The 11,917-nt window shown below is 33.4% G+C and overlaps 1 protein-coding gene across 3 annotated transcripts; it reads left to right on the top strand.

The window, feature by feature from the left end:
* The first annotated feature begins 6,420 nt into the window (after positions 1–6,420).
* On the top strand, positions 6,421–11,048 carry A/N-INVF (Plant neutral invertase family protein). Of its 3 annotated transcripts, XM_011098283.3 has the most exons (6): positions 6,421–6,663; positions 6,761–6,898; positions 8,002–8,455; positions 8,702–9,133; positions 9,858–10,416; positions 10,545–11,048. In XM_011098283.3, exons 3-6 carry the CDS (start codon positions 8,033–8,035, stop codon positions 10,838–10,840), a joined length of 1,710 nt encoding a protein of 569 aa, XP_011096585.2. In that variant the 5' UTR covers positions 6,421–6,663; positions 6,761–6,898; positions 8,002–8,032; the 3' UTR covers positions 10,841–11,048. The 3 variants fall into 3 exon arrangements, with proteins under 3 accessions (XP_011096585.2, XP_088732324.1, XP_088732330.1); XM_088876198.1 differs by lacking the exon at positions 6,761–6,898; XM_088876204.1 differs by lacking the exons at positions 6,421–6,663; positions 6,761–6,898 and adding an exon at positions 6,925–7,080.
* Positions 11,049–11,917: the final 869 nt, after the last annotated feature.

Raw genomic sequence — 11,917 nt, 5'->3', positions numbered from 1 at the left:
AAAGATTACATCTAGTACCCTTTACATTTGTTTTCGTTCATAAAATATACCCTATATCACTTAAAATTCACGAAATTTGCTGATATTAATAAAAAAAAACTGAATAAATATTTATATTTACATCCGATTAACTTATAATTGATTTATTGTGGATCCAACAAATCTCTTTTTCTGATCAATTTACTCTTATACATCTTCAAACACTCTAATATAGATCAAATAATTTTTTTATTATCAGTGGTTGGCGTCGAGATAAAATTATAATCGATTTAATAATTATGAGAGTTGTTGAGTGAGAAGAAAAGGTGGAGCTGAAGGTTTAAGCAACCCTACCCTGCCAAATATGCGCAACCAAACAAGCTCCAAAAGGATTAGCACTAAAGTTGGAATAAAACAACCCCTTTTTTGGCCTTAGATTCTTAACACAAATCAATTTAGGGTTTGCAGCAATTTGTTGGAATAGTGATGAGATTGAAGTAGCAAGTCATTGTCTTCTAAAAAGTTACTTCATCCCTATTCAAAGATGCCCATCTTCCATCAAAACTAACCCTAAACAATTATCAATGTGCATAATTTGAACTTTTAATATTCTTAATTTATACATAAATAGAAAATTATCTAGAGAATTCGTCCATTAACGAGTTTGGACATGTGATGAATAAAATAATGTAGTATGTACTAGGATATTTTTATCGAGAGATAGTTACAGTCCCTTCTCTTAAGGTTTAGTGTAATTACACGTAGATTTTATATGATTTAAGAAATTATTTCTAGTATAACAAATAGGTCCCTCTATTGGATCAAAATTCACTGATTTGTTGATATTAACAAAAAAAGCTGAACGAAAATCGATATTTACCCTCGATTGACTTTTTATTGATTTATTGCAGGTCAAATAAATCTTTTATGATAACACTACCCTTATAATGCTAAAAATATACCTCTTTTATATGCATTAATGTGTAAATATATATAAGGGTATTTTGGTCATTAAAAAATTATTGACTTGCAATAAATCAGTAATAAATCAATCAGGGGTAAACGTGAAATTTTTATCCGTTCTTTTTGTTAATATCATCAATTTGATAAAATTTTGACTAACGTAGGGACTTATTTATTATACGAAAGGAAACCGCAGGAAGTACTAGATATAATTTTTTAGTTATAGAAAATTTATGTGTAATTACATCAAATCTCATGGAAAGACGTTGTAATTAATAATTATCCCGTTTGTCAATGAATATTATGTCAATCGTTACATTTAAACCAATGATGTCATCCTGAATAAACCGTATGATTTATACATAAAGTAAATTTTATTGGAGATTAGATGTAATTACACATAAGTATTGATATATAATTTAATCCTTGTATATACATAATCGAGTTTGCAAGTATGCATTGACATTTTTACCCTCCTTCGTCATTATATTACGTAAATTATCACACGTATCCTGTTTTACCTTCTCCAAATATGAAACTAACAATATATTAATTATAATCAATTCAAATTTAAACCACATAACATCCAAAGAAAACAAATTAAAATCACTGTCAAATACCTACCCAATATTGGATAGGAAAAAGACCCAAATATTTTTTTTTAAAAAAAAGTCTTTTTTCTAGCTATATATATACATAACATTCCAAAACTAAAAAATAGATGCAAAAAATACCCATATATTGAAAAAAAGGTCTTTATATATCTATATAAGGAAAAATATAATTTATCCCCATGTGATATAAGAAACGAGCAAAAAACCTCATATAAAAAATTTATCAAATTATCCCCTGTGTTTTGAAAAATGAAGCAAATTACCCCCTATCTGAACCATTGATAGAGGAGTAATTTTCTTCATTTTCGATACATAAAATAATTTACTATTTCTTTTTTTATATATATTTACTCATTTCATATATCATATTAAATAAATTGCATTTAACCCTAGCTATATATATAGCAACCAATTTTGTATATTTAATTATGAGATTGTACGTAGTAGGGGTATAGGGTCCACGCAATCCAACCTTATTCATATATTTAATCTTATCTCCAATCAATCAATTAATTTGCATGGAGAGAAAAGTATGAAGAATGTCCCACTATTTTATTTTTTTTTAATTTCAAATTAAAAGCTGGAATAATATAAATATATTGTACATATATATATATATATATTCCGTCCATTTAATTTTTTGAAATATTTATAATGCCACCATTTTCTTCTTCAATATAAAATAGTACAAAAAATGACTGATCAGACCTTTTTATATATTATTAATTCATAATATTTTATTCAGTGATTAAAAGTGAGGTTTCATGCATAAATTTGAGTGGATAGTGTTTATCACATTAATATAAATTTTTTAATAAAAATTTATTTTATTTAATGTGAATTTATTAATAGGAATGTAATCAATGTTTCAATCAAATAAACAAATAAAAGCATAAATATTATATATATATAAAGTGAAGTTAACATCACTACATCTTTTTTATATATATAATTATAAAATATTACATCAAAATATTAAACGGAGATAAAATTAAAATTTTATATAATTATTTTTACTAATATCAGTACTTTTCGTCGAAACTCTAAAGAAAGGGGGATATGTGTAAACATTGAAGTGTTGGATTCTAATAAGATATAGTAATTAATTGTGAATAGTCCAACATTAATTAATCACATTGAAAGTTGAAAATAAAAATTTGAAATTTGGCACATGAATTAGGTACCACAATATTAATATATAGTGCTTTGGTGGATACACCAAACAAAGTGGGAATAAGTGTGTCCGCGTGATTATTTTTTTTTTTCCTAAGGTAACAATGGTATCATATAATATATTTTTTTTACATACCTAATAAAATGTGAATTTTTAATCTCATAATTATGAGACTTTATCTTTAATTTTTAATTATATATTATGAACACAAACATATTTATATATATTTGATATACGATTCAAAAAATTGAGTCTGAATTTAGTAATATTGTAAATTTTGAGACGCTAAAATTAATAATTTTATGCTCGTTCCCATTACATATGATCGATTAACTTTATCAAAAATAATATATACACATATACACGTGTGTGTGTGTATGAGTGAGTGCTACACACTCTTACAAGTTATGTTTTGGATATATCTATATATAGTCGTATGTCAACCTCAGATGTACAAATGAACGGTCTTAAATAGGGGAGGTGGTGCTGTAGACTGCCCAAACATTTGGGAAACTATTAGAATGGCGAAGAGGGCAGGGGCAATAACAGTGGTGTACGCAGTGTATGTATGTAGAGTGTAGACAACTAACGACAGCCACCTACTTACAATTGTTTTAATGGCCAATACAAGCATGATTTTGATGAGATGCAATATTCCATCTCAATATGGGTATTTTGATCATTTCACTTACACAATAAAATTTTATTGATGACCCATTTGAAATTAACGACGTTTTGACCCAACAATTGAAATCGAGGCTCTGTAAATATGATTTATGAATTATACTTTAATGAGGCATAAATTTTCGTCAAAAGAAATATGTTTTTTTTTTATGAAAAAATATATATATATTTGAGATTATTTCATAAATACCCTTTTTCTTGATCGAGAAAGCAAAAATAAGAAAAAAAAAAAAAAGTCATAAGAAGTCATGAAGCCAAAGTACAAAAACATTTAAATATTAATACTGAAAAACAAAAATCTTAGTTGGACCAAATTATTATATTTACGTCCACAAGCACGACAATTGACCAAACCAACCCCCAATTCTCCATTAGTACAATACGTACTATAATTGTTGGGGCATCGTCAGTGAGATTCATACATAAGACCCACACAAAATTCTCAATAATTTTTTATTATAACTTTTTTAATTAACTTTCACGCAACCACAATCATTATTTTTGAACAATTACACTTAGATTTATGTATAATTATTTATTAAAAAAAACACAATTATTATACTCTTTTACTAACGCTGCAATTATCGTAATTAACAATTCACGTGTCATTCATATATATATATATATATGTATAATTATAATTAATAATATTTAGTGAAAGTTGTTGGTGAATGATTGTCCACGCCAACACTTATTTTATACACCACATCTCTCTCTCCATTTCGATGCACAATTTGTCAATAACATATAATCAATAATATTTATTCCTAATTTGACTTTTTTTTTTTTTTTAAATTTCTCCCCCAAACCAATGGGGGATTTTAAGGAAACAAAAACGACCCAATTATGAGGGTTTTCTATTTCTGATTTGATGTTTATTTAATTATAATAAAAAAAACAAGTGGGTGGTTTTGTCAAATTTAGAATCTTGTTGGGTCATTTATTCGGTTTATAATGTTATTCGTACCACATCCACTATTGATTTTCACAAATTTTAATATATAGATTAACTTGTTTTTCTAAAATTTATTTGAATTTTAAATACTCTTTTATTATTTAAAAAATTATAATAATTACTATAACTAAAAATATCGAAACACTTATCCCTTAAGACATTTCATTGTAAAGAGTATATTTGTAATGAGATGTCATAAAGAGGTATTTGTTACGATATTTTTAATTTTAGAGGTTATTTGTAATTTTTAAAATAATATGAATGCATTTATAATTATGACAAATTTTAAAAAATCTCTCTGTAAATTACCCATTATATATATATATATATATAACACAAAATAAAATTGATGAGTACTCAAATATTGTACCTGCAAAAGGACCAAAACACCCCTCATTAAGGGCATTACAATCATTTCAAGGGCAGGATCCGCGAATATTGTAACAGGCGGGTCGCGCGGGACCCGACCCGGATCGCGCACACCGACTGAAAACCCGGACAATCCCCATCGTTCGATCAGAACGCACACCAACGAGATAAGGCCACGTGGCCCAGTACTTACCGTACAACTGTGTATTATAAATAGACCCCGACACGCCATAAATGAGGTAACTGATACGCATTAATTGAGACCGAACTCCTAGATCAAACCACTTTCATTCGACCAAACTAACTTGAGCGTCGGAGGGTCATTGTCGGGGACGTGCCCGACGAGCTCACAGTTCGTGTTTTCATTCTCAGGGAACCCGAAATCTGGTCTTGGACGAATAGGCGCTTCGAGTGGAGATCGCATCACGAGATCGCATATTTCGACCCGAATCAAAAATGGTGGTATGAGAGAGTCCCAAAAGAACATCCAATAGCCAGATTACAAAAAGTGAAACTTATATTTTATATTTTTTAATATATATAAAAAGGAAAAAATGGAACAAGTGGAGTGGGTGCACGAGGAGGAGGAGGAGGAAAATCCAACAACCAAACAGGTCCTCCAAGACACTCCCGCTCTGTCCAAACAAAAGAGCTAGTGATCAGAGAGCAGACATCGTCAGGCGCAGAGACGCTGTCGTTTGGTCCACGCGGGCAACCGGCAATCTTCTCGTGCTTGCTATTCTCTCACCCCCTTCCCCGCACTTTCCTCACGCTACACGTTATTATTCTTTTTCGTTAATTATATATATACGTATATTTGCTGAGCTGGCTTCACCGGTCTCACCGGTAACCCACCTGTTCAAACTCTAATACCTAGGGATCATGTCAAATTTACTTTGAGCTCCTTAAAAATAATGAAGTTAAATACAACTTACTGTTCTAAAATTTATCATAATTATAAATATTTTTATATTATTTAAAATATTATAAATATTCTTTTAAAATTAACAATTTTTTAAAAAATAAGCTCCAATAACAATCCATTATAAATGAGTATTTATTAAAATACATTAACAGAAAATATTAGTAAATTTTTAAATAACGACGGAATAGTTATAATTATGAAAAATCTTTATGAAGCTCATTGTAATTTAAAAAAGAAAAATTACGATAAAGCTAATACGAGAAAGTTGGTTATATCTTTATTGTTACTATAAATAGTTCTGATAAATATTAATGTTGTGTTTCACAACAACTATAAAATTTAAATATAATAGAGTATTTTTATTGTATTTCAAGAATAAATTATTGAGATAGATTGCAACTCTTTCAACTCACTATTTAAATATATTAACAAGAAACTAAATTAAAAAAATATTTTTTGACTTATATATTATATGAAATTTATTTTAAAAAAAAAAAAGAATAGAAGAGAAGAAAAATCAAGAAAGTGTAACTAAGGTTTGTGATTTGGGGTAGGTAAGCCACAAATGGAAACATAAGATAACAGAAAAGGGCAGTGTTAACCGGCAATAGCCGGTAAGTCTCTTACATAAGTCATTAATTCAGCTACAGCGGGGATAGTTGCAGCCTGTACAAACGGACTTTCTCATTAAATTATAGGGATAGTGACGGTCCAAAAGCCCGTTTTATTTTTTCCTCTCTCTCTCTCTCTCTCTCACACACACACACACACACTCTCACACTCACACTCACACCCTTTCTTTCTCCGGTTGGTTGTTGGGTTTGGGTCTATAAATTTAAGCTCCGCCAACATGATACCTTTTTCCTCTCTTCTCCATTTTCACTCCTATCTCTCTCTCTCTTGTTTTTCTCATCCGGCAATCTCGCCGGCCGTCCCTCCCGCCGGAATATCCAGCTTCCTATATTCTCTCCTTCCATTGTCAAGTATATATATCTTGAAGGTCTGTACTTGCTTCTCTCTCTCTCTCTCTCTTATCTCTCTCTCCGTGTTTCTTGATTTGTAATGACAGAGGTTTAGATCTGTTGTGTCTTTTACAGATTGGAGACTCTTCTCTTAGACCCTTTTTGAATCTTAGTTCCTTCTTCAACAGTTTTCTTCCCAACCATCATTTGAAATCTGTGGGTTCACTTTCTCAGCTGTTTTTAAGTGGATCTTGCGCTTTCTCTTGAATATCGGTAATGTGCTGTTTGTCTTGTTTCCCAAGCTTAAAAAGATTCAAACTTTATCTAGTTTGAGTTTTTCTAGGAGCTCTATCAGGATTTCCAGCTGTATGTTTAGAATCTGCGATACAGTTTTGCTCTTCTTGTTCCGGGGGTTGGGTGTTGGGGCTCTAAAGATGCAATCTTCTAAATCCCAAGTAATTAATTTCTGTCTGCTCTTTTTCATTTTCGAAAAGATTTTGTTACCTAAATCTTCAGTAGGTTGAATGGTAGGTGGGATTTTAGATTTTCTCGTTGAGGTGGATTAACTCTCTTCAATACGTGTAACTAAGCTTGTTAACTCTCTAAGGTAGATTGTAACTAGCAGCAGTTATTTTTGCTAACTAATCAAAGTCAATACTTTGTCCCCTTCCAGATCAATTATCGCCATTACTGCATGTTAGTTGCAAGATTATCAAAGTATTGGCAGCTCAAGCGGCCCTTCTGTGTCAATTACTACTAACTTATCTTATTCATATGGATAAGGTTATAAGATGGTAGCAAATGTTGGAACTTTTAGTCGGTTTTCTCAATTTATCTTCTTTATGGATAAGATCATAGTAATTTTGTCCAAAAATCTCTTACCTTTACATTGTTATTTTGTCACTAGTTTTTTCCTTTTCCATTTCGGACTGTCTTATTTTGGGCATAGTGATATCAAAGGTTTGACCTGCTTAATACCTACTGAACAGTGTATCTTCGCTTCTCTTTGTGCATGGTCAAGTATCCCGTGTCCAGGATGATGGTTAATATAGACATATACCTGAAATTCTAGTGTGTGAGTGAGAGACTGACATTTTCATTTACATTATTGGCTCCCTTGAAGTATGCTCCCGACGCATTTTCGGCTTGTATGTTATTACTGTATCTTTGACTCTATATGTTTCTTTCTTTTTTTGGGTAATCTGAAATGCACCAGTGTGCTACAGACATACTTTTTTAGATCAGGCAGTGGGTGTATACTGTTGGGAGTTTTAACATTTGTATGGATGTATGTCAATTTATTTGTACTATTGTATCTGCTCTCTGTGATTCTATGCATCATTTTCATCTTATGAGAATATTTCTTGGTGATACAGCGGATACTTTTGGTGAAAGTTGAAACAGATTATGGATAGTGTTAAGGTTAATCTTGATGGTTTGAAGGGGGGAATTGATGGTGTAAGAGAGGGTGGACTTAAAAATGTGAGTTCCCATTGCTCATTATCCGAAATGGATGACTTTGATCTCTCAAGGCTACTTGACAAGCCCAGATTAAACATAGAGAGGCAGAGATCATTTGATGAAAGGTCACTTAGCGAGTTATCAATTGGTTTGACAAGAGGTTTGGATAATTATGAGAGTGCATACTCACCTGGACGATCGGGGCTGGACACCCCTGCCTCATCTGCTAGGAATTCTTTCGAGCCACATCCAATGGTTGCAGATGCGTGGGAAGCCCTCCGACGATCTTTGGTGTATTTTCGTGGTCAACCTGTTGGCACAATTGCTGCTTATGATCATGCTTCAGAGGAGGTGTTAAATTATGATCAGGTAAATTACAATGAATTATTCATTGTTTTCTGTACTTTAGATCTGCATATTAGTGTCAGGTGTTAATTAAACACTCAAGATCCATTTTATTTGACATATTGACGCTGAAGTTAAGTTTTGTTAGTAAAACAACACAGGTGAAAATTTCAGATTTGGTGTAAGAAAGCAATTGGCGATTGGTACCCTCTGGTATTTGCTGCTAAACCTGTTATCTTTTTCTGAATTTATATTTTATACTGACTGCAGGTTTTTGTTCGAGATTTTGTACCAAGTGCACTGGCCTTTTTAATGAATGGTGAGCCAGATATAGTGAAGAATTTCCTGCTGAAGACGCTTCAGCTTCAAGGATGGGAAAAAAGAATAGATAGATTCAAGCTTGGTGAGGGTGCTATGCCGGCTAGTTTCAAAGTACTCCATGATCCAGTTCGCAAGACAGATACGATTATAGCTGATTTTGGTGAGAGTGCAATTGGAAGAGTGGCTCCAGTTGATTCTGGTTTCTGGTGGATAATTCTTCTCCGAGCATATACAAAATCTACCGGAGACCTTTCCCTGGCTGAAACACCTGAGTGCCAAAAGGGGATGAGACTTATTCTGGCCTTGTGCCTGTCAGAAGGTTTTGACACATTTCCAACATTGCTGTGTGCTGATGGTTGCTCAATGATAGATCGTAGAATGGTGAGATACCTTAATACTCTCTTGTTAGCATTTTTTACTATTTTTACCGATAAAGATGAAAGTTTGATGGTCTTGATTTGAACCAGTCTGAAAGACACATGGTTGCATGAAATAAGTTTTGACATTTGACAATGATAACATGCGAAGTTTGTCAAAGCAAATTACATGAATGCTAGGAAGGCACCTAACATGTTTTTACTACAAACTAAAGGAAGCAATTTTGTGATTTGTGTGGCAATCTGGAGATAAGTTTTGTTGCTAATGTTGTAAGACAATTTTTAGTGCAATCTCCACAGTAAGGAGTGAGGATAACTGTGGCTCTTTTAATACAATGGCTTGTTAGTTCATGACCTAAGTATGGATTCACTGTAGTAAGTGAGCCATGATGCTTCACATTACTTCCCTTCTGATAAACCAATGAAATTTCCTCTGATTTGAACTGATGTTATCTTACATAATGGCATGTCTTTTGACTCGTTTCTGGAACAATTCAAGTGAGTAGGCCGTTAAAAAATTCAGGGTTTCTTTGGCAATTCTTTCCTTGCATTTATATAGAGAAACGGTGAGTTCTTGGTGAGTCTAGCTGTTGTTATCGACGACTTTATTTGATGAGTTGAGGAATCATTTAGAATGCATGTGACAATAAGCGAATCTGCATACTTGCTCATCAGACTTCCCTCTGATAAATATCTATGTTAAATTCAATAACAAATTGATTTGACAGGGAATATACGGGTACCCCATTGAGATTCAAGCACTCTTCTTTATGGCATTGAGATCTGCTTTGGTAATGTTGAAGCATGATGCAGAGGGCAAAGAGTTCATTGAGAGAATTGTAAAGCGTCTGCACGCCTTGAGTTATCATATGAGAAGTTACTTTTGGCTCGACTTTCAGCAGTTAAATGATATATATCGCTACAAAACCGAAGAATACTCTCATACTGCTGTTAATAAGTTTAACGTAATTCCAGATTCAATTCCCGAGTGGGTGTTCGATTTTATGCCAACAAGGGGTGGTTATTTTATCGGAAATGTTAGTCCTGCAAGGATGGATTTTAGATGGTTTGCTTTGGGTAATTGTGTTGCCATATTATCTTCTCTTGCCACTCCTGAACAAGCTTCTGCTATTATGGACCTTATTGAAGAAAGGTGGGAGGAGCTGGTAGGAGAAATGCCTCTAAAAATATGTTACCCAGCTATTGAAAGTCACGAGTGGCGAATCGTAACTGGATGCGACCCAAAGAATACAAGATGGAGTTATCATAATGGCGGATCTTGGCCAGGTTCTTCCATCACTCTCTCCCCATTTTTCTGATTCAATACTCTTTCTTCTTGGTTTCTAGCTATCTCAAATTATAGAAAATTGATCAGTTTCTGTGTTGCTACACTATTTTGCGCATCTTCAATGCAGTGCTTTTATGGTTGCTAACGGCTGCCTGCATAAAAACTGGACGCCCTCAAATTGCAAGACGAGCAATCGATCTCGCAGAGAGCCGTCTGCTGAAGGACAGCTGGCCTGAGTACTACGACGGGAAGTTGGGCAGATATATCGGCAAACAAGCTAGAAAATACCAGACATGGTCCATCGCTGGATATCTCGTGGCAAAGATGATGTTGGAGGATCCTTCACACCTGGGGATGATCTCGCTCGAAGAGGACAAGCAAATGAAGCCCGTGATCAAGAGATCCTCCTCGTGGACTTGCTGAAGAGCTCTGCGAAGAAACAATTCCGCAAATACAAAGCCATAGTAGACCAAAAAGAAAGGTGAGACGCCGTTTTGTTTCGTTAAAAGCAGAAGTATTTTTGGGTGATGTCCCGCGTTGTAAGTGTGACGAAAAAGTTTGGTTTTGTGTACATTAGTGTCTAGGAAGACTGTTATCACTCTCTCTTTAAAATAAAAACGACGTTTGATCATTTGTGCTTCATTCTTCAAAAGGGACTTATGGTTTGAAGCTTTTATTGTGTAATTGAGGTACTTCAATCAAGACCTTGATTCATTGCCTGCCTATCTGCTCTCTTCAAAGTGTGCTGCTTAAGGTTTTGAAATCCTTGTTTTTTCAAGTATTAGGACGAATATACCAAGTATATGTCTCAGGATGGACAATAACGTGGGAAATGCAGCTGCACCACGGATGTATAAAAAATTCTAGCATACATATATATTTCTAACTACTGAAAATGACATCTCATGATCATAACTTCTCAAAAACTCAAACCAAGATACATATAATTTCAGTTTTCTTTTTTGAGGCGTTGGGGGAAAGGAGGGACATGAATGGGGAGTTAGGTGGGGAAGAGTGGGGTTAATGTAAGAATGAGCTTGTATTTGTTGTTGCTTTTACCTGAGCTGTCCAACCTTAGCTTTTACCTGACCAATCCCCCCACCCCACCCCACCCCCCAAACCAAGAAAAGAGAAGGAAAAAACTTGACTCATTTACTTAAGAACTTTATTATTTGTCCTTCATTCACAGTCACAGGTCCACACACCCTCCTCTCTTTATTAACAATCCCCTCAGACTCAGACTCAGACTCAGAATCTGCTGCTTCATATCTCTTTTCTTTCTCTTATTGTCCACTGCCTCTTGCTCCTGCACTCTGTTGCCTCCCTAAATAACAACTCACCACTTCAATTATCTTCTACTTCAGAATCACCCAATGGGTAATAATACTTGAAACATACACGTGTTTCTCAACATCTTTTTTTTTTTTTTTTAATTATTTTCCGTAGTTTTCTACTGATGATACAACATCTTGCACCTGAATTCAGTTGCAAAGGTAGAAA

This window comes from Sesamum indicum, linkage group LG2, assembly GCF_026168435.1.
Source record: "Sesamum indicum cultivar Baizhima isolate 11 linkage group LG2, ASM2616843v1, whole genome shotgun sequence".
NCBI lineage: Eukaryota > Viridiplantae > Streptophyta > Magnoliopsida > Lamiales > Pedaliaceae > Sesamum > Sesamum indicum.
Note: the sequence above shows the minus strand (reverse complement) of the source record. Positions and strands in the feature narration are given on the sequence as shown.